This window comes from Salmo salar, chromosome ssa14, assembly GCF_905237065.1.
Source record: "Salmo salar chromosome ssa14, Ssal_v3.1, whole genome shotgun sequence".
In the NCBI taxonomy this organism is placed as follows: Eukaryota; Metazoa; Chordata; class Actinopteri; order Salmoniformes; family Salmonidae; genus Salmo; species Salmo salar.
In genome coordinates, this window is record NC_059455.1 from 18,407,387 (window position 1) to 18,433,907 (window position 26,521).

The 26,521-nt window shown below is 43.3% G+C and overlaps 1 protein-coding gene across 3 annotated transcripts in view; it reads left to right on the top strand.

The window, feature by feature from the left end:
* LOC106568845 (fatty acid CoA ligase Acsl3) overlaps nucleotides 1–16,101 on the top strand; it is a 30,673-nt gene extending 14,572 nt beyond the window's left edge. For all 3 annotated transcript variants that reach the window (XM_014139568.2, XM_014139570.2, XM_014139569.2), the window contains exons 3-15: nucleotides 3,982–4,159; nucleotides 4,249–4,358; nucleotides 4,794–4,932; nucleotides 5,310–5,460; nucleotides 7,000–7,123; nucleotides 7,290–7,361; nucleotides 7,521–7,660; nucleotides 9,623–9,795; nucleotides 10,131–10,205; nucleotides 10,383–10,574; nucleotides 10,957–11,071; nucleotides 12,611–12,768; nucleotides 12,945–16,101. In XM_014139568.2, the coding sequence (XP_013995043.1) occupies nucleotides 3,982–4,159; nucleotides 4,249–4,358; nucleotides 4,794–4,932; nucleotides 5,310–5,460; nucleotides 7,000–7,123; nucleotides 7,290–7,361; nucleotides 7,521–7,660; nucleotides 9,623–9,795; nucleotides 10,131–10,205; nucleotides 10,383–10,574; nucleotides 10,957–11,071; nucleotides 12,611–12,768; nucleotides 12,945–13,102 (1,785 nt within the window). In that variant the 3' untranslated portion in view covers nucleotides 13,103–16,101. The remainder of the gene's footprint in view (nucleotides 1–3,981; nucleotides 4,160–4,248; nucleotides 4,359–4,793; nucleotides 4,933–5,309; nucleotides 5,461–6,999; nucleotides 7,124–7,289; nucleotides 7,362–7,520; nucleotides 7,661–9,622; nucleotides 9,796–10,130; nucleotides 10,206–10,382; nucleotides 10,575–10,956; nucleotides 11,072–12,610; nucleotides 12,769–12,944) is intronic.
* Nucleotides 16,102–26,521: the final 10,420 nt, after the last annotated feature.

Consider the following 26,521-nt stretch of genomic DNA (forward strand, 5'->3'; position numbering starts at 1 on the left):
TCTGGGGTAATACACCCCCCCCCCCAAATACCATTGTTAATAGTAGAAGTACGCACCACTAAACTGTCACACACCGATGTCTGGTAGTTCTCCTTGTACAAGGTATTTTTATTTTTTGGGGTCAGCTATGAAACTAGCAGACAGATGAGTCTATAAAATAACACTAATTGCATAATTTCCCCTTTTTTGCCCCGACCGTGGTTGGAGGACCTGGTGGAAAAACATTACAATTCAAAATATACTGTGCCTTCAGAAAGTATTCACACCCCTTGACTTTTTCCATATTTTGTTGTGTTACAGCCTGAATACATTTTTTAAGTTAAATTGACATTTTTTTGTCACTGGTCTACACAAATAGGGCTGACCCCATTTAGTTGATTATTCAGTCAATAGGCTGTTGGCCTACCGAGATTTCTTTAGTGTTTTTAAGGTGCACAAGACACCCGTCTGTTTCTCACCTGCCTCAGTGGACTAATCCATTGCGGGAGGCCACGGGGATGGCGCAATCAATCACTCTAAGATGCTATTGAAATTGTGTATGGTTATATTATATATGAATAATGATGCAACACTAATAAATATAATATTATTTTATAACAAATGCGCCTCTCCCACATTAAATAGCGGTTGCTGTCCGCGGTTCTGAAACATAATCTTCAGTGCGCCGTTGAATTGTTGCCTTTCCCTATATGTTGCTTTGTGCATAATAGCAAAGTTATCCAGCATATTGGTGTTGAGAACAATGCGACGGAGGCAGCAGTGGTGTGAGGAGACGAGAAAATAACCCTTGCCTTAATTGTCTAAGAAAATTAAGGAGAGAGGAAACTCCAACCTAATTAGGTATATAATCAATAACTTAACTGTTTAATGTGCCTGGCTTTATAAATCATCCATATACTAAAGTATGTGGACAGCCCTTCAAAGGAGTGGATTCGGCTATTTCAGCCACACTCATTGCTGACAGGTGTATAAAATCGAGCACACAGCCATGCAATCTCCATAGACAAACACTGGCAGTAGAATGGCCATACTGAAGAGCTCAGTGACTTTCAAGGTGACATCGTCATAGGATGCCTCCTTTCCAACAAGTCAGTTTGTCAAATTTCAACCCTGCTTGAGCTTCCCCGGTTAACTGTAAGTGCTGTTATTGTGAAGTGGAAACGTCTAGAATCAACAACGGCTCGGCCGTGAAGTGGTAGGCCATACAAGCTCACAGAACGGGACCGGCGAGTGCTGAAGCGCGTAGTGAATAAAAATCATCTGTTCTCGGTTGCAACACTCACTACCGAGTTACAAACTGCCTCTGGATGCAACATCAGAACAATAACTGTTAGTCAGGAGCTTCATGAAATGGGTTTCCATGGCCGAGCAGCGGCACACAAGCCAAAGATCATCATACGCAATGCCAAGCGTCGGCTGGAAGCTTGCCGCCATTGGACTCTGGAGTGAATCACGCTTCTCCATCTGGCAGTTCAAAGACAAATCTGGGTTTGGCGGATGCCAGGAGAACGCTACCTGCCCCAATACACAGTGCCAACAGTAAAGTTTGGTGGAGGAGGAATAATGGTCCGGGGCAGTTTTGAATTGTTCAGGCTAGGCCCCTTAGTTCCAGTGAAGGGAAATCTTAACTCTACAGTGTACAATGTCATTCTAGACGATTTCAGCATGACAATGCCCCTGTGCACAAAGCAAGGTCCATACCGATCCCTGACCTCAACCCCATTGAACACCTTTGGGGTGAATTCGAACTCCGACTGCGAGCCAGGCCTAATCGCCCATCATCAGTGCTCGACCTCACTAATGCTCTTGTGGCTGAATGGAAGCAAGTCCCTGCAGCAATGTTCCAACATCTAGTGGAAAGCCTTCCCAGAAGAGTGGAGGCTGTTATAGAAGCAAAGGGGGACCAACTCCATATTAATGCCCATGATTTGGGAATGAGATGTTCGACGAGCAGGTGTCCACATACTTGTAGTGTATCAATTTTACTTAACCTTTATTCAACTAGGCAAATCAGTTAAGAACCCATTTTTATTTACAATGACGGCCTAGCCTGGCCAAACCTGGATGACGCTAGGCCAATTGTGCGCCGCCCTATGGGACTCCCAATCACAGCCGGCTGTGATACAGCCTGGATTCGAACCAGGGACTCTTGCGCCTCAGGGACTGAGATGCAGTGCCTTAGAATGCTGCGCCACTCGGGAGCCCAATGTAGTGTATCTACAGGGATAAGAAATATCCTGCTTCTGCCTGTTTGGGTGTTTTGTTTAATAGCCTACTGATTCTGTTAGCGCCAATCATTGCTATGCTGCATCACCAATCTTATTTTATTGCTATGCTGTAATAAAGGCTTTTTTTTTTTTTTTACAAACTCTCTGGTATTACTTACCATTGATTTAGTGTTGATACTGTTCCAAATGGTCCGAAAATAATAATAATAATAATGTAATCTAACAGCACCTGTTGGGCACACACAGGCCTAATATTCACACAGTGCTGGCTATAACAGACCCTCCTTTATCTGGACCTGCAGTAGTTTACACGGCTAAGTCACGTCTTCCACACATCTGACTTCCCCTTTCCCTCTTGAGCAATCAGTAAACATTCCCCCATTTCAAGTTTCATTTTCAGGTCTTCCGCATCCATTTTGCTGTGTTCAGAGTTTATAACCAATTTTATAATGTGAAACATTATAACCATGTTTCACGTAAAGAGAGCAGGAGTTGAGGGAATAGGGAATGTTTTATTCCTAAACAAATGAGGGATTTTGGTAACAAACTTTTCGGTCAGAGAATCAGGTAAGGAACGAAATGGCTGTAATGATGGTGCAGCTTCAGCACGGACAGCTGGATAAACACTTGCTGTGCTGTGGTGCTTGTTCACTGCAGCAAGGAGGAGAGAGAGCGACAACCTTACTCAGTCACACAGGCACTCGCTGTCATTTTTATTGTTTTAGCATCGCGTGGCCATCGGTTTCCCTCTTGAGTCATTAGTGTGTCTTAATTATTTAATCAAACAATGTGACTAAAGCATCAGACAAGCTTATTCAAACATAGGTGGTGTCTGTGGAAAAATGCATGCATTTCAAATGTAGACTAATAGACTGACGACTCTAGCTCGACTAAGGTTTTTCTTAGTCGGGGACAGCCCTGCGCTGTATACATATAGCCTCTTCCTATTTATACTAGACTCCCAAGTGCAAATCAAATCAACCAATCCTTCTAATCTAAATTCCACCCCTCAGATGTCCACAGCCTACCAATCTCTGTGTGTGTGTGTGTGTGTGTGTGTGTGTGTGTGTGTGTGTGTGTGTGTGTGTGTGTGTGTGTATGTGTGGATGTCGTATGAGGAGACCCACCAGGCAGCAGTATATTAGTGTTAACAGTGTATGTGGTTGTGTTATCTCTAGGTGATCCTGGGGGAGTATCAGTGGATGTCGTATGAGGAGACCCACCAGGCAGCAGTATATTAGTGTTAACAGTGTATGTGGTTGTGTTATCTCTAGGTGATCCTGGGGAGTATCAGTGGATGTCGTATGAGGAGACCCACCAGGCAGCAGTATATTAGTGTTAACAGTGTATGTGGTTGTGTTATCTCTAGGTGATCCTGGGGGAGTATCAGTGGATGTCGTATGAGGAGACCCACCAGGCAGCAGTATATTAGTGTTAACAGTGTATGTGGTTGTGTTATCTCTAGGTGATCCTGGGGGAGTATCAGTGGATGTCGTATGAGGAGACCCACCAGGCAGCAGTATATTAGTGTTAACAGTGTATGTGGTTGTGTTATCTCTAGGTGATCCTGGGGGAGTATCAGTGGATGTCGTATGAGGAGACCCACCAGGCAGCAGTATATTAGTGTTAACAGTGTATGTGGTTGTGTTATCTCTAGGTGATCCTGGGGGAGTATCAGTGGATGTCGTATGAGGAGACCCACCAGGCAGCAGTATATTAGTGTTAACAGTGTATGTGGTTGTGTTATCTCTAGGTGATCCTGGGGGAGTATCAGTGGATGTCGTATGAGGAGACCTACCAGGCAGCTGTGTGTTTTGGCAGTGGGCTGGCCGCGCTGGGCCAGAGGCCTCAGTGTAACATCGCCATCTTCTGTGAGACCAGGGCCGAGTGGATGATAGCAGCACAGGCCTGCTTCATATACAACTTCCCATGTGAGTGTTTATGTTAGACAGTAGCACACTATTGCAACACACACACACACACAATGAATCTCTAACTCCAGTCTGTGTCATTCTGACAGTGGTGACGTTGTACTCTACTCTGGGCGGAGCGGCCATCGCCCACGGTCTGAACGAGACTGAGATCACCCACATCATCACCAGCAAAGACCTGCTACACAGCCGTCTCAAGGTAAGCTCTGCTCGCCTTGTCCTGATCACTTCCTGCAATGCCATATGAGACAGTACACACTCCAGCCAGATAATACAACTTTCCCACATTTTAAATAGTCTTGCCTATTTATTTATTTATTTATTTATTTATTTAAAAACATGACTACATTTTGAATAGTTTTCACCCCTAAATATGCGTTGGAACAGTTGCCCACTTACAGTCCTTGAGCAGACAGTCTAAGTGTTGTACAAACAGATCCCCTCAAACACACTGAATGTCAAGGCAATGCGTAGAATTGCTAGTCTTAATGGCATAATGAGCAGTTATTTAGAATGCGAGATGATTTGTAGATCATAGACTACATTGATTCTAAGCAGTCCGACTGCAATCTCCAGTCAATAGCTACTTTCTCTCTCCCTCTCTCCTCCCTCTCCTCCTGCCGTCTCCTCCCAGGACATTCTGTTGGAGGTGCCTCGGCTGCAGCACATCATCGTGGTGGACAGTAAGCCAACCAGTTTGCCCGGCTTCCCCCGCGGCATCATGGTCCACAACATGGACGCCGTGCAAGAGCTGGGCTCCAGACCCGACAACAGTAAGGAGGGAGAGCGTGGGTGTGTGTGTGTGAGGGGTGTGTGTGTGTTTGGGTCTACGTGTTGTCTGACTCGGTACAGTACTTCTGCCCTGTGGTCTTAGCGACTCAAATGTGATCTGACTTCCAGAATCATAGTTTTTTGTACCTGAATAGCCCTCTCTGTCATATCCTATCAGATTGTATTAGCCCTGTGCTATGTGCATGCCCTCTCTTGAAAGAAAGATCGATAGCCGTTCTCTGATGCTCCCGCAATGTGCAATGTTCTGACCCAAAAGTCTTTCTGTGTGACCTCTTTAACTTCCCTGCTGCCTCCCCTTCTCTCTCTCTCTCTCTCTCTCTCTCTCTCTCTCTCTGTCTCTCTCTGCGCGCGTCTGTAGTGGCGGTGGCGCGCCAGCGGCCGGTGCCCTCTGACATCGCTGTCATCATGTACACCAGCGGCTCCACGGGCATCCCCAAGGGCGTCATGATCTCCCATAGCAACATCATCGCGGGCGTCACAGGCATGGCAGAGCGCATCCCAGACCTGGAGTACGTACAGAGTACTATGGTGTCTTCTAGATTGACTGCTAATTGTTTTTGACTTTTCTCTCTCTCACTGCCACTCTCTTTCCCCCCTGTGTGCCCTGATCACTGTTTTTCTCCTTTTCTCTTTTCCTCATTCATTCGCTTTCGCTCTCTTTCTCTCTCTCTTTTAATCTCTTTCTCTCTCTCTTTCTTTCTGCCACCATTTGCCCTACAGAATGTAAACGTATCTCTTTCTTTCTCTCTCATCTCATGAATATCTCTGAGTGTCCTGCTGTTCATCTCCTTTCTCTTCTCTATATTAGTACCAGTCAAAAGTTTGGACACCTACTCATTCAAGGGTTATTTTCTACATTGTAAAATAATAGTGAATGCATAAAAACTATGAAATAACACATATGGAATCATGTAGTAAGAAAAAAAGTGATAAACAAATCAAAATATATTTTATATTTGAGATTCTTCAAAGTAGCCACCCTTTGCCTTGATGACAGCTTTGCACGCTCTTGGGCATTCTCTCAACCCGCTTCTTGAGGAATGTTTCTCCAACAGTCTTGAAGGAGTTCCCACATAAGCTAAGCACTTGTTGACTGCTTTTCCTTCAGTGTGCCTTGAATTCGAAATAAATCATCACAGCGTCACCAGCAAAGCACCATCACACCACCACCTCCATGCTTCACGGTGGGAACCACACATGCAGAGATCATCCATTCACCTACTCTGCGTCTCACAAAGATACTGCGGTTGGAACCAAAAATCTCAAATTTGGACTCATCAGACCAAAGGACAGATTTCCACCGGTCTAATGTCCATTGCTCATGTTTCTTGGCCCAAGCAAGTCTCTTCTTATTGGTGTCGTTTAGTAGCGGTTTATTTACAGCAATTTGACCATGAAGGTCTGATTCACGCAGTCTCCTCTGAACAGTTGGTGTTGAAATGTGCCTGTTATTTGAACTCTGTGAAGCATTTATTTGGGCTGAAATCTGAGGCTGGTAACTCTAATGAACTTATCCTCTGCAGCAGAGGTAACTCTGGGTCTTCCTTCCTGTGGCGGTCCTCATTGAGAGCCAGTTTCATCATAGCGCTTGATGGTTTTTGCGACTGCACTTGAAAAAACCTTCAAAGTTCTTGAAATATTCCACATTGACTGACCTTCATGTTTTAAAGTAATGATGGACTGTCGTTTCTCCTTGCTTATTTGAGCTGTTCTTGGCATAATATGGACTTGGTATTTTACCAAATAGAGCTATCTTCTGTATACCACCCCTACCTTGTCACAAAACAACTGATTTACTCAAACGCATTAAGAAGAAAAGAAAGGCACACCTGTTAATTTAAATGCATTCTAGGTGATTAAAGCTGGTTGAGAAAATGCCAAGAGCGTGCAACGCTGTCAAGGCAAAAGCTGGCTACTTTGAAGAATCTCAAATATGAAATAGATCTTGATTTGTTTAACACTTTTTTGGTTGCTACATGATTCCATATATATATAGTTTCTGTATGTTTGGCAGTTGAATAAAATGTTTTTTGTTTCCATTCGTGCAGTGAGACAGACACCTACATTGGGTACCTGCCGCTGGCCCATGTTCTGGAGCTGAGTGCAGAGATGGTGTGCATCTCTCACGGCTGTTGCATCGGATACTCCTCCCCACAGACGCTAGCAGACCAGGTGAACGAACACACACACACACACAGAGCGAGACAGTAAACCAAGGCTCGACAACACACACGGTATGTAGGAACCCTCTATTGGACCTCCTCCTCTATTAGAGAACAGGCCTAGCTGTGCTCTACTCCTAGTCTGATCCATCTCTCTCTCCTCTCTTCCTCCCCAGTCGACTAAGATTAAGAAGGGCAGTAAAGGAGACACCAGTGTTCTAAAACCTACACTCATGGCTGCTGTACCGGTAAGCGCTAAAGCTACCGTAGAATATATATATATAAGCCGTTAATATTCTGTTAAATATGACCTGAGTAAGAGATACGCACAGAATGATTATTTATTTTTTAATTGAGGTGGTGTTTTGTCCTCTTTCCTTCTCTGTCCCTCGTTCTCCCTCCTGTAGGAGATCATGGACCGGATCTATAAGAATGTGATGACCAAGGTGGAGGAGATGAGCAGTGTGCAGAGAACCCTCTTTGTGTTGGCCTACAACTATAAGATGGAACAGATCACCAAGGGCTACAAGACCCCGCTCTGTGACAGGTCATACACACACCTGTAACACAGCAAACACACACGCATACACACACACACACACACACACACACACACACACACACACACACACACACACACACACACACACACACACACACAGTCAATGGGTAATGATTGATGGACAGTCTCCAGGAGGTTGAACTAGGGCTGTGACATTTTGTCAGCCGGTTATTGTCATGCAAAAGACTGCCGGTCTCACGGTAATTGACCGTTCATTAACATTACCACGTTTAGCTTCTCCAGGCCTTCACACATACAAGCCGCTGATGTGCCTTTGGAACATCTACATTTTTAACAAGTCTAAGAAATCAATTTAATATACACCATAACAATAATTCGATAATTTATTTTAGGTAGGTCTAAAGAAACATGATATGAAGAAAATGTATTTCAGAAGAACAGAATATGAGTTGGTATGTTATCCTGTTGGCTGTAGGCGTGTTGGTTTAGCTGACAAGTTATGCCTTTAAGTCCCGTGCCGTTATTTTATATTATAATATTTAATAGTAAGAGGAATATAATTGAACTTAGCTGAATAAAATAGAAAGGATATTTTTCGCATTCCGCAGCGAGTGCGCAGATGAAGTGGCTCTGTTGAGTGTAAAAGGGATCATTTGAAACAGGTCCTATACGCTAGATTGAGTTATTTGGCAACTTTACTTGTGAGAGATACAAACCTTAGAATGTCTTATAAATCAAACATATAATGGGCCTCATGGTACGACTAAAGGCTGTTGATGATTTAACAACGTCGCAGAAAAAAGCTTGTGCTCTGTTCATTACCTCAGGCTGAACAAACTGTTCTCTCATCAAGTGATCATATTATCACCCATCAGACTATTCTCAATGTAATATTGTCTTTACTAATATGTTCACATTAGTTTATATTTAGAATGGCCCATTATCAAATGGGCAGGAAGAGAAAAAGACATAATCCTCCTATGCACACGAATAGTGAATGGAGGTCGCTTTCCCGCCTGTTGGTTCGGGTAGGCTACTGCAGTTATTTCACTCCAGGCATCAACCACTGTTTGAGGAGCATGTTTGAGGAGCATCTCACTGCATGACAGGTGATATTGCGCCTAAACTCTCTATGCCATGGGCTCTCCAAGCCTGTTCCTGCAGCTACCCAGTACTTAATTTAGGAAACCTAGTGAAATCTGTTCGAGAACATCGAAAATAACATGTTTTCACAATGAAATATAGAGTATTTAATTAAACTGTTGACAGCCCCTCTCCCTGCGCGCTTGAGAAAGGAATGAAGGAGAGAGGGGAGGAGATGGAAACGCACAGTGGTGAGATATTCTGTAGTGAAAGGTAAAGTGTCACCCAATGAATTCTAAAATATAATACATTCTCTATTACTAGGCTATTCAAAATCAAATACAAATTCACTATAATTGTAGACTAACTGTAAGCCGCCCCGCACAATCAATGCACCAACAACATTGCCTTGGCCTCTACGTTCTCTCCCAGACTCATGGGTAGAAATGTTGGAGCGTAGCATAAGGTAACCAGTCCATCCAGTATGCATAATAATACAGTCTACAATCAAAGGCCATTACTAGAATTTGTTTAATTTTCGAATATAGGCTAGACCAATTAAAGAAGTCTTAAATCAGTTTTTTATGTTTTTCTGCGGCGCGTAATATGCAGTAGGCTATGTATTGTATAATGAATGTTATAATCATTATTTTAATTCTGGGTTTTTTTCAGGCTTGGGCTCATATATAGGCCTATGCATATGCAATAATGCAACGCGACAGCCTTAATGGAGACTCACACACCGACATTCTCGATATCGCTGTGGCCGGTTCCTGCGTTAAACAGAAACCTAAGGTTCACACAGAGGTTATTATGAATGACTTGTTGTTTATCTTGGTGTTATTCTCATCCTCTGTCTCACTGTCATCCTCTTGTTCTTTCTTTCTCTCCCTCTCTCTCCAGTCTGGTGTTTAGGAAAGTGCGCTCGTTGTTGGGGGGTCACATGAGGGTGCTGTTGTCGGGCGGAGCGCCCCTCTCCGCCGCCACCCAGCGCTTCATGAACATCTGCCTCTGCTGTCCCGTGGGCCAGGGCTACGGCCTCACCGAGACCTGCGGCGCTGGCACCATCAGCGAGAGTAAGCGAGCGGGAAGGAGCGAGGGAAGGGAAGGATGAGTAAGGGGGATGGAACGGAGTGAAGGGCACGGGAAGGAGGAAGAGGGCCAGGGCTACGGCCTCACCGAGACCTTGCGGAGCTGGCACCATCAGCGAGAGTGGGCGAGGGAGGGTGGGTGGAGGCGGTAGGTCCAAGAAGAAGGGTGGGAGGGTAAAAGAGAAGGAAATGTGTAGACTTCTGCTGCCTGATGGAAGAGATGAATGGGGGCACAACAGAGAAAGCCAGGTGATTGTACACAGTAATGTGATATGCTATGCTGTTCTCACGTGTATTTTATTCCTCTCTCTATTTGTCAGTGTGGGACTATAGCACAGGCCGGGTCGGCGCTCCTCTGATCTGCTCCGAGATCACCCTCAAGGACTGGGAGGAGGGTGAGTCCCTCCATAGCACTGGCACTGCAGAATCTGTGATATTAGGGGGAGGGCTGGGAGGGTGGAGGTGAGTGGGGTTGGGGGCTAGGGTGGATGAAAGGTATATTGGAAGGGATGGACACGGGGCTGAAGATGCTTTGGGCATAGACCTCGTCCTCTTCTCCTGATCTTCTCCAGGCGGTTACTACAGCACAGACAAGCCACACCCGAGAGGGGAGATTGTAATCGGCGGGCCCAACGTGACTATGGGTTACTACAAGAACGAGGTGAAGAACCGCGAGGACTTCTTCGTGGACAGCAACGGCCAGCGCTGGTTCTGTACAGGAGACATCGGGGAGTTTCACCCAGACGGGTGCCTCAAGATTATCGGTGAGCGGCCCAGAAAAAATACCCGTTTTTAGAGAGAGCCCTATGATATTTAGTCTGTCGATCTGTGGATTTAAATACGTACGAGTCAGGATGAAAGCGCCAGATCCTCCAAATTTTCCCCAGGTGAACTAACAATTCAGACCAGTACAGTTAACTGAGGCCTTGGGCACATAGAGGATGATTCCCTTGTCTACGTGGATACGAATCCGAATCTACCAGCCGTACTCCTCCCCTTCTCTCTGTATCCACTTCATTTCATACCCGTCTCTGTCAAAAACAATCAAATATGAAAGGATTCACATATATAAACGACAGATAAATTCCTCTCAAAGGCAGCTGTATAGAAATCTACCTTAGCAATCATTGTGTTCCTTCTGTGTAGACCGTAAGAAGGACCTGGTGAAGCTCCAGGCTGGGGAGTATGTATCTCTGGGGAAGGTGGAGGCCATGCTGAAGAACTGCCCTTTCGTAGACAACATCTGCGCCTACGCAAACAGGTAACAATGCACATATTATATACCGCTCGGGTGACTGGAGTCTCTCGCTATAACACTGAGTGTACAAAACATTAAGAACACCTTGCTAATATTATGAACGAAAGCGTCACGCAGGGATGCTGGCCCATGTTGACTCCGATGCTTCCCACAGTTGTGTCAGGTTGGCTGGATATCTTTTGGGTGGTGGACCATTCTTGATACACACGGGAAGCTGTTGAGCGTGAAAAACCCATCAGCGTTGCAGTTCTCAAATCAAATTGTATTAGTCACATGTGCCAAATACAACAGGTGTAGACCTTACAGTGAAATGCTCACTTACAAGCCCTAACCAACAATGCAGTTTAAAAAATATGAATAAGAATAAGAAATAAAAGTAACAGGTAGTTAAAGAGCAGCAGTAAAATAACAATAGCGAGACTTTATACAGGGGGTACCGGTACAGAGTCAATGTGCGGGGCACCGGTTAGTTGAAGTAATTGAGGTAATATGTACATGTAGGTAGAATTATTAAAGTGACTATGCATAGATTATAACAGAGAGTAGCAGCGGTGTAAAAGAGGGGTGGCAATGCAAATAGTCTGGGTAGCCATTTGATTAGATGTACAGGAGTCTTATGGCTTGGGGGTGGAAGCTGTTTAGAAGCCTCTTGGACCTAGACTTGGTGCTCTGGTACCACTTGCCGTGCGGTAGCAGAGAGAACAGTCTATGACTAGGGTGGCTGGAGTCTTTGACAATTTTTAGGGCCTTCATCTGACACCCCCTGGTATAGAGGTCCTGCATGGCAGGAAGCTTGGCCCCAGTGATGTACTGGGCTGTTCGCACTACCCTCTGTAGTGCCTTGTGGTCGGAGGCCGAGCAGTTGCTATACCAGGCAGTGATGCAACCAGTCAGGGTGCTCTCGATGGTGCAGCTGTAGAGCCTTTTGAGGATCTGAGGACTCATGCCAAATCTTTTCAGTCTCCTGAGGGGACTGTTTTGTTGTGCCCTCTTCACGACACAAACCAGTGCCTCTGGCACCTACTACCATACCCCGTTCAAAGGCACTTAAATATTCACCCTCTCACACATACACAATCCATGTCTCAACTGTCTCAAGGCTTAAAAACCCTACTTAACCTGTCTCCTCCCCTTCACCTACACAATGAAGTGTATTTAACAGGTGACATCAATAAGGGATCATAGCTTTCACCTGGATTTACCTGGTCAGTCTGTCATGGAAAGAGCAGGTGTTCTTAATGTTTTGTACACTCAGTATAAAACATTGATTGTCTGTTTCTCCTTGTCAACTTGTTCTGTCTCTAGTCACAATGTCTCCATCTGCTGTCTGTCACCCACTTTCTACCAATCTCCTGTCTCTCTCTTTGTCTTTCCGACTCACTGCTCTCTCTATCCTTCATCCTATTCTGGCACGTCTTTCTCTCTCCATCTTTGCCTTTCATTATAACAGTAACTAGAATGATGATAATAATATAAAAGGGGAATTATACAAATCAATAGCACTATTTTATCTCTCCATTTCCTTAACTCTCTCCGTCCCAGTGACCAGTCGTACGTGATTGGCTTCGTGGTGCCCAATCAGAAGCAGTTGATGGCGCTGGCGGAGCAGAGAGGGTTACGGGGCAGCTGGGAGGAGATCTGTAACAACCCTGACATGGAGAGAGACGTTCTCCACATCATCACAGAGGCCGCTCTGTCAGGTAGGATGGAGGGATGGAGAGGACGATGGGAGACGGATGGAGGGAGGAGTAGAGGTTTCTGGTTGTAACATATGAGTATTGTTTCGCCATCTTTTTGGCCCTAGCGTTGACTTGTATTTCGCAACGCCCAGCCCATGCATTCGTCTCTAAAGTCCGGTGTTGTTCCCCCCCCACAGCCAAACTGGAGCGCTTTGAGATCCCTAGGAAGATCCGCCTTAGTGCAGAGCCCTGGACCCCGGAGACTGGCCTGGTGACCGACGCATTCAAGCTCAAACGCAAGGAGCTCAAATCACACTATCAGGAAGACATCGAGAGAATGTACGGCGGAAAGTAACACGCAAACAGACACAGCCCCCCCCCCCTTCCCAAGACAAAACCCAGGGGGGCCAAGCCAGTAGGAGCAACATCAGTTGCTTGTCTACGTCAAAAGTTTTTGGGGTCTGTGTGTTGCTATGACGACGCTGGCATCATGGCGTGACTCGGTCCGAGACACGGAAAATGACACGTTAGTCTTGTCCCACTTCTCCGCTCCTCTCCTTTTTTTCCTTCCCTTCTCTCTCCTATCCTCCGTCTAGCATGGTCTTTGGCCTCTGTGTGTAGTCCAGACACCTGATAGTAGAAAGGATGGTTTTTGTGTGAATGTGGCCTGGATCGTGTTCATTAGGCATCAAATGGAAGAAAACTGACTGAAACAGGGAAGGGACTACCTGAACTTGTCCAACAAGAAACGTTTTGCTATGTTGTGCACTAATGAATACGACTCTGAAAAATGAGGCCCTTCAGTTTAAGCGTTCCACATCCAGGTTTGAATCTATGCAGGGATCTCTTTTATTGTGTAAATGTTTTGGGATGTGGTGATGTTTTGTTCATGTTTCCTTATTTTTCTTTCTTTAACGTAATCGGTTTGTCTTGGTTCGTTTCCGAAACCTATTCGATGAACATCTTGTGTCTGAGAGAAATCAGTGTTTTGCGAAACCATGAGATTTTGGAATGCGACTCACATTTTTAATTTGCTTTCCTTATTTGTTATATTTTTCTGAATGGTTTGTTTCTCATTTATCTGTTACCAAACTGACATTTCAACAAAAAAATGTTTTCCTCTTTTCTTCAAATTTTTTTTTTCATGTGAATTTCCTAAATTCTTCTCCCTCATCTGCCTCTATGTCCTGAAGGTTGCTTCTATTCTATGGAAGAGTATGTGTTTACTGACTTGACTAGATTAAGTCCTATGTCACTCTGTTACAGTGTGCCAGTGATGGAATCTCCTCCCTGCTCTGTGCCCCTGTGTGTGGCTATGGGCTGATGTGATGTGCCTGGAATGGCTGGAGGAACCTGTTTCTCGTAATGTAGCCTGATCCTGGATCGGTTTGTACTTTAGCCACCTCCTCTGACTATTTGTGGGATGTCATGATTTGACCAAGGCAAGAAATGATCTGGGACCAGGTTAGTAATGATGGTGAGCTGTCCAGGGGGGCTACAGGGAAGTAGGATGCAGTTGCCCCGTAAAGCTGATCGAAGTTTAGTTTCTCTTACCTGTGGTTGAGGCTAGGATGGGGAGAGGACAAGCTGATCCTTGATCTGTGCCTAAAGGGCAACTTCTCAGCATGTGACACCAATCCTACTGAGACCCTTATTCATTTCTATTCTGTCACTTAACCAGTAGGAGGCAGTCTGCCACTGGTTCATCTTTTAATCTGTATAATAATGTCCAGATTTAAAGGGGGGTGTATGTGTGCATGTGTGGTTTGTGCGTGTGCTGATGTTTGGGTGTGTGTGTGTGTGCGTTCTCTGACCCTGAGCTTGTTCCAAGTTCCCTATGTCTCTGTGAAGCCCGCTGCATGCCCACCCCACCTGACCTAGTCTGTTACCTTTCAATGTTTCTTCCAGCAAAACGATGTTACGTACACAGTATCCTGCTAAACCAGGTCTGTGGCTCCATAAACCATGTTATCACCTGAACTATCTGGTTCCATAAACCACGTGGATTGTCTTTATCGAAATTGGCCTAAACCTGCCATTTTACTCCATGAAATGATGACCTATGTACCGCATGGATGTCTCTAGGAGAACCAATGAATCCCAGTCCAGATCTGTAGCTGTTTGCCTTTTTAGTTGCTGTTTGGCAGACTGTGTGATTGTGTCATCCAACGATAGTCCTATCTACTCTGAAATCCCTGTTCGTATTACAGTAATGCATTGTCCTATTTCTTTGTCATAGCTCTAGCTACTGTTACTATTATTGATGAAATATGAAATGCAGATTGAATGTGCAATATTTATACGAAATGCAAATTCTAAAACTAAAGTATGTAAAGGAAAAATGCACAGAGAGAGAGAGAGAGAGCCCCTTCACAGTGTATGAATGTGTGGGTACCGGCCTGTCTCTTTCCAATTAAATGTACAAAGAAAACCTAGAGAAGGACAGGCGGACGGACAGAAAACATTGTTGCAGAAGTAGTAACATATAGCCTCTTTATGGTGTGACAGTAGTGCCAACAGAAATTTAATCTGAATTCAATCATCTTGAATTCATTCAAATCTGTTGGCAGTAATATGACTCCATACTTATTTTTCTGTATTGTGAAAGTACTGTACCAATTATAGTAATGAAGACTAATATTTTGGCCTTGTAAAAGAAAAATACAATGGTGAAGAATAAGGCACTACAGGTGAACAGATTTAGGTCTCCAGGAAGTTATTTGGGATGCATGATTCCTGCACTATATACATTTGTGACGTATAATGTATTCAGAAATAAAATACAAGATGAAAAGTCATGCATAAAGTCATGCGGGCAATTCCATATGAGATTTACCCAAAGATATGTAATCCTTGGAAAGGTACTTTGGGGTAAGGAGGTTTGGCGTACCTTTTAAAGTTGAAATCATTGATTTTGAAGTTGGAAAGTTCATGACATTTTGGCTTTACCCAGGCCTTTTGAAGATATGACCCATTTTATAAATGAATTGACATTATAGGCCATTAACCAACTGTGCGAATCACCAGCAGAGTTCTGAATCCGTAACCACATTAACTGTGTTGGTGCTCCAGAAATATATCATCATTTCAAAAGTAGCAGAGCGACCACTCTGGAAATGTTATGTACTTGTAGAGTATATTGTTTTTAAACAATATCCAATACGGAACGAAATTAAAAAGGGTACTTTTGAGACATTTACGATAAGGCCCGGGTAAGGCCAAAATTTCACACATTTCCCAACTTTTAGTGAGTTATTTCTCTAATTATTTTGGATACAGATGTCAATGGTATGCCAGACAAAATGATGTTTTTATTGATTTCATTTCAGGAAGATTAAAAGCGTCATAAATATCTTTGGGCCAATCTCGTTTGGAATTCCACGTACATTATAGGCTGCCATATATGTATTTTTTGCAAATTAATTACTGTGTATGAGCAATGTACAGTATATAGCGTAGAAGAGGAACAGCTTGGATATTCTATATTTAGCACAAGGGATATTTCAGCATTTGAAAAGGACCCTCGGTTTTTGGAAGTAGTCCAAAACACTGATAATGTTACAAATGAGGAACCCAGGTGCAGGCTGGTTCCAGTTCTTCTTACAGTTCCTGATATTACATTGGTTCTTTGTATTCAACTCCCAACCAATGTCTGTCCAGTCCGCTGCTTTGGTATCCCATACCAGGCTACAATTGGTTAAGAAGATTTGTTCATAGGAATATACAAAGTGCTGTATCTTGAGTGTTTATCTGAGGTTACAACATGCATACATACATACATACATACATACATACATACTCTACCGTTCAAAAGTTTGGAGTCACTGAGAAATGTCCTTGTTTTTGAAAGAAAAGCAAACTATTTTGCTCATTAAAATAACATCAAATTGATCAGAAATACAGTAAAGACATTGTTAATGTTATAAATGACTATTGTAGCTGGAAACGGCAGATTTTGTATGGAATTTCTACATAGGCGTACAGAGGCCCATTATCAGCAACAATCACTCCTGTGTTCCAATGACATGTTGTGTTAGCTAATCCAAGTTCATCATTTTAAAAGGCTAATTGATCATTAGAAAACCCTAGAAGGCCAGCATCCTGGAGTCTCCTCTTCACTGTTGATGTTGAGATTGGTGGAACACAGAAGTGATGGTTGCTGATAATGGGCCTATGTAGATATTCCATTAACAAAATCTGCTGTTTCCAGGTACAATAGTCATTTACAACATTAACAATGTCTACACTGTATTTCTGATCAATTTGATGTTATTTTAATGGACAAAAAAAAGTGTTTTCTTCTCAAAAACAAGGACATTTCTAAGTGACCCCAAACTTTTGACCGGTAGTATACATACATACATACATACATACATACATACATACATACATACATACATACATTACATGTCTTTAGTAGTGAAGTCATCCACTTTAACTACTGATGTACCTAAAGACAAGGTACAAAGTTTGTTGAACAGATTAATTTGACCGCTCGTATTGTTTCTGATAGTAAATATGTTGGGAGGGGAGGGATTAATATGATCAAATTTCCTAAAGATATACCAATTGTGCAGGTGTAATACCTCCATTTAAACCTATTTAGTCTTTGTTATTGACCAGTTTTTTGGGGTGGGTCTTTTTCCTTCTCGTTTGGCGTGGGTTACTGGCCTTGTGACATCATGGGCTATTTGCAGTATTTCCTTATTTATTTGTAATTTGGCCTTGGAAAATTGTCATGAAAATAAAAGTTGTGATTGGTCTAAAAATGCCCATATGTTCATTCTGTTTCATTCATGGATTATACTGATTCTTTTTAATGTGGATATGCCTTTTTTGAATGAGAATGATTTTGATGTGTCTGTGCGTGTATGTTTAACATTCCCGGACAGAGTGGCTAACACAACGGCTTAATTCCAATCGTGTCATATGGCAACGAAGCCGCCGTTTGTGTGGGAGATGACTGTGGGATGCGTGATGAATTGACGTGGACATAACAAACCGTTCGGATGTGAGCTAGTCCATATCTACGGAGAACCAGACTAGCAGAAGTTAGGGCTTTATTCAATCCGTATCGCTGAAGCGTCATTTCCTGTTGAGCCGACTTCTGCAGTGCTTACCGCGAATGCAGGCTCCGCTATCGCAGGAACATTGCCTTGAAATTTAAATTGCGCTGTAACACTGAATTTCTGTGATATGGATTGAATAGAGTCCCAAGTTTCTCTCCACAGAATCAGAAGAAACTAAGGGCAGGGGCTGTATCCGGTTTTATCACATAACAGAACCACTGTTTCCTTCACTTGCTTTCAGGACCCCCCCGCCTGTCTGCACACTACTACACACCACACCATGACCTTCTGAAGCCCACCCACTCAGGCAGTATTCAAAATGTTGCCCTATTCCCTATATACAGCACTACTTTTGACCAGGGCACATAGGACTTTAGTCGAAAGTAGTGTGTATGGAATAGGGGCCCATTTGGGATACCAGCTGTCTTGAGAAGGACTGACTGGGGGAAATGAGTCTGTAACAGGAACATTCTCTGAGCATTAAGGAGCTGAGACAGAGGCCCTCTTCCACTGAGATGAAAAAAGACACTCGGAGTTCCCTCTCTACCAATTCAAAGGGCTTTATTGGCATAGGAAACGTGTACATTGCCAAAGCAAATGAAATACATAATAAACAAAAGTGAAATAAACAATCAGAAATGAACAGTAAACATTACTCACAAGTTTCAAAAGAATAGAGACATTTCAAATGTTATGACTATGTACAGTGTTGTAACAATGTGCAAATAGTTGAAGTATGAAAGGGGAAAATGAATACAATTTGTATTTACAGTGCAGTTTGTACTTCACTTTTGTTATGGCAACAGGTCTCAAATCTTGCTGCTGTTAACGCAAGATTTGTGACCTCTGAGGTGCGTGCCACTGTTATTATTAGGGGGGTACTTATATTTGTCCTGTTAAACACAAGTATGTAATGAAAATGTGTTTCTTGCATATCCCAACTCCTCTTGAGACACCTGCAGTGACTTCTCTTACACTCCATTCATTCCAACAGCATGAAACAGTCACAAGAAAGAATTGTGAGCAACAATAATAGTGGCCAAGGTGCAATACCGTCAACCAACCACAGGATGTCAGTCATGTACCCACGAATGGAAGAATGTCTCCTGTGAGTGTGGTAATACAGATGAGGTCAGAAGTTTACATACACTTAGGTTGGAGTCATTAAAACTCGTTTTTCAACCACTCCACAGATTTCTTGCTAACAAACTATAGTTTTGACAAGTCTGTTAGGACATCTACTTTGTGCATGACACAAGTCATTTTTCCTACTATTGTTTACAGAGATTATTTCAGTTATAATTCACTGTATCACAATTCCAGTGGGTCAGAAGTTTACATACACTAAGTTGACTGTGCCTTTAAACAGCTTGGAACATTCTAGAAAATGATGTCATGGCTTTAGAAGCTTCTGATAGGCTAATTGACATCATTTGAGTCAATTGGAGGTCTACCTGTGGATGTATTTCAAGGCATACCTTCAAACTCAGTGCCTCTTTGCTTGACATCATGGGAAAATCAAAAGAAATCAACCAAGACCTCAGAAGAAAACAATTGTAGACCTCCACAAGTCTGGTTCATCTTTGGGTGCAATTTCCAACCGCTTGAAGGTACCACGGTCATCTGTACAAACAATAGTACGCAAGTATAAACACCATAGGGTCACGCAGCCATCATACAGCTCAGGAAGGAGACGCGTTCTGTCTCCTAGAGATGAACGAACGTACTTTTGTGCGAAAAGTGCAAATCCATCCCAGAACAACAGCAAAGGACCTTGTGAAGATCCTGGAGGTAACAGGTACAAAAGGATCTATATCCACAGTAAAACGAGTCCTATATCGACATAATCTGAAAGGCCGCTCAGCAAGGAAGAAGCCACTGCTTCAAAACAGCCATAGAAAAGACAGAATACGGTTTGCAACTGCACATGGGGACAAAGATCATACTTTTTGGAGAAATGTCCTCTGGTTTGGCCATAATGACCTTGGTTATGTTTGGAGGAAAAAGGGGAGGCTTGCGAGCCAAAGAACACCATCCCAACCGTGAAGCACGGGGGTGGCAGCATCATGTTGTGGGGATGCTTTGCTGCAGGAGGGACTGGTGCACTTCACAAAATAGATGGCATCATGAAGTAGGAAAATTATGTAGATATATTGAAGCAACATCTCAAGATATCAGTCAGGAAGTTAAAGCCTGGTCGCAAATGGGTCTTCCAAATGAACAATGACCCCAAGCATACTTCCAAAGTTGTGGCAAAATGGCTTAAGGACAACAAAGTCAAGGGATTGGAGTGGCCATCAAAAAGCCCTGACCTCAATCCTATAAAAAATGTGTGGGCAGAACTGAAAAAGCATGTGTGAGCAAGAAGGCCTACAAACCTGACTCAGTTGCACCAGCTCTGTCAGGAGGAATGTGCCAAAATTCACCCAACTTATTGTGGGAAGCTTGTGGAAAGCTACCTGAAACGTTTGACCCAAGTTAAATAATTTAAAGGCAATGCTACCAAATACTAATTGAGTGTATGTAAACTTCTGACTCACTGGGAATGTGATGAAAGAAATAAAAGCTGAAATAAATCATTCTCTCTACTATTATTCTGACATTTCACATTAAAATAAAGTGGTGATCCTAACTGACCTAAGACAGAGAATTTTACTAGGATTAAATGTCAGGAATTGTGAAAAACTGAGTTCAAATGTATTTGGCTAAGGTGTATGTAAACATCCGACTTCAAATGTATCTACCAATACAACAAATATACACTAATAATTTTAAAAAACGAACAATAAATTGAGCAATATCAGAACAAGCAATGTCAGAGTCAAGAGTATGTGTACAGTACCAGTCAAAAGTTTGGACTTCTACTCATTCCAGGGTTGTTCTTTATTTTTACTATTTTCTACATTGTAGAATAATAGTAAAGACATCAAAACTATGAAATAACACATATGGAATCACGTAGTAACCAGAAAAGTGTTAAACAAATCAAAATATATTTTATATTTGAGATTCTTCAAAGTAGCCACCCTTTGCCTTGATGACAGCTTTGCACACTTGGTATTCACTCAACCAGCTTCATTTTAATCTATTTTTTTCACCTTTATTTAACCAGGTAGGACAGTTGAGAACAAGTTCTCATTTACAACTGCGACCTGGCCAAGAGAAAACAAAGCAGTGCGACACAAACAACAACACAGAGTTACACATGGAATAAACAAATGTACAGTCTAAAACACTATAAAAAAGTATATATACAGTGTGTGGAAATGAGGTAAGATTAGAGAGGTAAGGCAATAAATAGGCCATAGTGGCGAAATAATTACAATTTAGCAATTTTACACTGGAGTGTTAGATGTGCAGAAGATGAATGTGCAAGTAGAGATACTGGGGTGCAAAGGAGCAAAAAATATGGGGATGAGGTAGTTGGGTTGGCTATTTACAGATGGGCTATGTACAGGTGCAATGATCTGTAAGCTGCTCTGACAGCTGATGCTTAAAGTTAGTGAGGGAAATATGTCTCCAGCTTCAGTTATTTTTGCAATTTGTTCTAGTCATTGGCAGCAGAGAACTGGAAGGAAAGGCGGCCAAAGGAAGAATTGGCTTTGGGGATGACCAGTGAAATATACCTGCTGGAGCGCGTGCTATGTGCGGGTGCTGCTATGGTGACCAGTGAGCTGAGATAAGGTGGGGCTTTACCTAGCAAAGACTTATAGATGACCTGGAGCCAATGGGTTTGGCGACGAATATGAAGCGAGGGCCAGCCAACGAGAACATACAGGTCTCAGTAGTGGGTAGTATATGGGGCTTTGGTGACAAAACGGATGGCACTGTGATAGACTGCATCTATCACAGTGTTGGAGGCTATTGTGTAAATGACATCGCCGAAGTCAAGGATCGGTAGGTTAGTCAGTTTTACGAGGGTATGTTTGTTAGCATGAGTGAAGGATACTTTGTTGCGAAATAGGAAGTCGATTCTATATTTTATTTTGGATTGGAGATGCTTAATGTGAGTCTGGAAGGAGAGTTCAGTCTAACCAGACATCTAGGTATTTGTAGTTGTCCGGGCAGGTGCGGGCAGCGATCGGTTGAAGAGTATGCATTTAGTTTTACTTGCATTTAAGAGCAGTTGGAGGCCTCCAGAAGGAGAGTTGTATGGCATTGAAGCTTGTCTGGAGGTTAGTTAACACAGTGTCCAAAGAAGGGCCAGAAGTGGATCAGAGAATCACCAGAAGCAAGAGCGACATCATTGATGCATACAGAGAAAAGAGTCGGCCTGAGAATTGAACCCTGTGGCACCCCCATAGAGACTGCCAGAGGTTCGGACAACAGGACCTCCGATTTGACACACTGAACTCTGAGAAGTAGTTGGTGAACCAGGCGAGGCAGTCATTTGAGAAACCAAGGCGGTAGTCACCTGGAATGCATTTCAATTAACAGCTATGCCTTATTAAAAGTACATTTGTGGAATTTATTTCCTTAATGTGTTTGTGTTGTGACAAGGTAGGGGTGGAATACAGAAGATAGCCCTATTTGGTAAAAGACCAAGTCCATATTATGGCAAGAACAGCTCAAATAAGCAATGAGAAACGACCGTTATGAAGGTCAGTCAATGCGGAACATTGAAACTTTGAAAGTTTCTTCAAGTGCAGTCGCAAAAACCATCAAGTGCTATGATGAAACTGGCACTCATGAGGACCACCACAGGAAAGGAAGACTCAGAGTTACCTCTGCTGCAGAGGATAAGTTCGTTAGAGTTACCAGCCTCAGAAATCGGCAAATAACTGCACCTCAGATTGCAGCCCAAATAAATGCTTCAAGTAACAGACACAACATCAACGGGTCAGAGGAGACCGCATGAAGCTAGCCTTCATAATCAATCAAAATCATCAGTGCTTTGCTGGTGACACTGTGATATATTTAGAATTTAAGGCACACTTAACCAGCATGGCTACCACAGCATTCTACAGCGATACGCCTTCCCCACTGGTTTGCGCTTAGTGGGACTGTCATTTGATTTTCAACACGACAATGACCCAAAACACACCTCAGGTTGTGTAAGGGCTATTTGACCAAGAAGAAGAGTGATGGAATGCTGCATCAGATGGCCTGTCCTCCACAATCACCTGACCTCAACCCAGTGGAGATGGTTAGGGATGAGTTGGACTGCAGAGTGAAGGAAAAGCAGCCAACAAGTGCTCAGCATATGTGGGAAGTCCTTTAAGACTGTTGGAAAAGCATTCCTTATGAAGCTTGTTGAGAGAATGCCAAGAGTGTGCAAAGCTGTCATCAATGCAAAGGGTGGCTACTTTGAAGAATCTAAATATAAAATATGTTTTATTTGTTTAACATTTTTCTGGTCACTACAGGATTCCATATGTGCTATTTCATAGTTTTGATGTCTTCACTATTATTGTACAGTGTAGAAAATAATAAAAATAAAGAAAAACCCTTGAATGAGTATGTGTGTCCAAACTTTTGACTGGTCCTGTATATGTGTGTGTATACAGGTTATAGACAGTATGGACAATCAGTATATTCATAGAAAAGCTGTGTACAGCAGTAGTTACAGTTGAAGTCGGAAGTTTACATACACATTAGCCAAATACATTTAAACTCAGTTTTTCACAATTCCTGACATTTAATCCTAGTAGAAATTCCCTATCTTAGGTCAGTTAGGATCACCACCTTATTTTAAGAATGTGAAATGTCAGAATAATTGTGGAGAGAATGATTTATTTCAGCTTTCATTTATTTCATCACATTCCCAGTTGGTCAGAAGTTTACATACACTCAATTAGTATTTGGTAGCATTGCCTTTAAATTGTTTAAGTTGGGTCAAACGTTTTGGGGAGCCTTCCACAAGCTTCCCACAATAAGTTGGGTGAATTTTGGCCCATTCCTCCTGACAGAGCTGGTGTAACTGAGTCAGGTTTGTAGGCCTCCTTGCTCGCACACACTTTTTCAGTTCTGCACACACATTTTCTATAGGATTGAGGTCAGGGCTTTGTGATGGCCACTCCAATACCTTGACTTTGTTGACCTTAAGCCATTTTGCCACAACTTTGGAAGTATGCTAGGGGTTGCTTCAATATATCCACATAATTGTCCTTCCTCATGATATCTATTTTGTGAATTGCACCAGTCCTTCCTGCAACAAAGCACCCCCATAACATGATGCTGCCACCTCCGTGCTTCACGGTTGGGATGGTGTTCTGCGGCTTGCAAGCCTCCCCCTTTTTCCTCCAAACATAATGATGGTCATTATGGCCAAACGGTTCTATTTTTGTTTAATCAAACCAGAGAACATTTCTCTAAAAAGTACGATCTTTGTGCCCATGTGCAGTTGCAAACCGTAGTCTGGCTTTTTTTTATGGCGGTTTTGGAGCAGTGGCTTCTTCCTTGCTAAGCGGCCTTTCAGGTTATGTCGATATAGGACTCGTTTTACTGTGGATATAGATAATTTTGTACCTGTTTCCTCCAGCGTCTTTACAAGGTCCTTTGCTGTTGTTCTGGGATTGATTTGCACTTCTCGCACCAAAGTACGTTCGTTCATCTCTAGGAGACAGAATGCGTCTCCTTCCTGAGCGGTATGACGACTGCATTGTCCCATGGTGTTTATACTTGCATACTATTGTTTGTACAGATGAACGTACTACCTTCAGTCGTTTGGAAATTGCTCCCAGGGATGAACCAGAGTTGTGGAAGTCTACAATTATTTTCTGAGGTCTTGGCTGATGTCTTTTGATTTTCCCATGATGTCAAGCAAAGAGGCACTGAGTTTGAAGGTAGGCCTTGAAATACATCCACAGGTGCACCTCCAATTGACTCAAATGATGTCAATTAGCCTATCAGAAGCTTCTAAAGCCATGACATAATTTTCTGGAATTTTCCAAGCTTTTTAAAGGCACAGTCAACTAAGTGTATGTAAACTTCTGACCAACTGGAATTGTGATACAGTGAATTAAGTGAAATAATATGTCTGTAAACAATTGTTGGAAAAATGACTTGTGTCATGCACAAAGTAGATGTCTTAACCGACTTGCCAAAACTATAGTTTGTTAACAAGAAATTTGTGGAGAGGTTGAAAAACAAGTTTTTCCAACCTAAGTGTATGTAAACTTCCGACTTCAACTGTACTTACCAGTGTCGTCTGTTGGAGTATAAATATATACTGCTCAAAAAAATAAAGGGAACACTTAAACAACACAATGTAACTCCAAGTCAATCACACTTCTGTGAAATCAAACTGTCCACTTAGGAAGCAACACTGATCGACAATAAATTTCACATGCTGTTGTGCAAATGGAATAGACAACAGGTGGATATTATAGGCAATTAGCAAGACACCCCCAATAAAGGAGAGGTTCTGCAGGTGGTAACCACAGACCACTTCTCAGTTCCTATGCTTCCTGGCTGATGTTTTGGTCACTTTTGAATGCTGGCGGTGCTTTCACTCTAGTGGTAGCATGAGACGGAGTCTACAACCCACACAAGTGGCTCAGGTAGTGCAGCTCATCCAGGATGGCACATCAATGCGAACTGTGGCACGAAGGTTTGCTGTGTCTGTCAGCGTAGTGTCCAGAGCATGGAGGCGCTACCAGGAGACAGGCCAGTACATCAGGAGACATGGAGGAGGCCGTAGGAGGGCAACAACCCAGCAGCAGGACCGCTACCTCCGCCTTTGTGCAAGGAGGAGCACTGCCAGAGCCCTGCAAAATGACCTCCAGCAGGCCACAAATGTGCATGTGTCTGCTCAAACGATCAGAAACAGACTCCATGAGGCTGCTATGAGGGCCCGACGTCCACAGGTGGGGGTTGTGCTTACAGCCCAACACCGTGCAGGACGTTTGGCATTTGCCAGAGAACACCAAGATTGGCAAATTCGCCACTGGCGCCCTGTGCTCTTCACAGATGAAAGCAGGTTCACACTGAGCACATGTGACAGTCTGGAGACGCCGTGGAGAACGTTCTGCTGCCTGCAACATCCTCCATCATGACTGGTTTGGCGGTGGGTCAGTCATGGTGTGGGGTGGCATTTCTTTGGGGGGCCGCACAGCCCTCCATGTGCTCGCCAGAGGTAGCCTGACTGCCATTAGGTACCGAGATGAGATCCTCAGACCCCTTGTGAGACCCTATGCTGGTGCGGTTGGCCCTGGGTTCCTCCTAATGCAAGACAATGCTAGACCTCATGTGGCTGGAGTGTGTCAGCAGTTCCTGCAAGAGGTTAGACATTGATGCTATGGACTGGCCCGCCCGTTCCCCAGACCTGAATCCAATTGAGCACATTTGGGACATCATGTCTCGCTCCATCCACCAACGCCACGTTGCACCACAGACTGTCCAGGAGTTGGCGGATGCTTTAGTCCAGGTCTGGGAGGAGATCCCTCAGGAGACCATCCGCCACGTCATCAGGAGCATGTCCAGGCGTTGTAGGGAGGTCATATAGGCACGTGGAGGCCACACACACTACTGAGCCTCATTTTGACTTGCTTTAAGGACATTACATCAAAGTTGGATCAGCCTGTAGTGTGGTTTTCCACTTTAATTTTGAGTGTGACTCCAAATCCAGACCTCCATGGGTTGATAAATTGGATTTCCATTGATTATTTTTGTGTGATTTTGTTGTCAGCACATTCAACTATGTAAAGATAAAAGTATTTAATAAGATTATTTCATTCATTCAGATCTAGGATGTGTTATTTTAG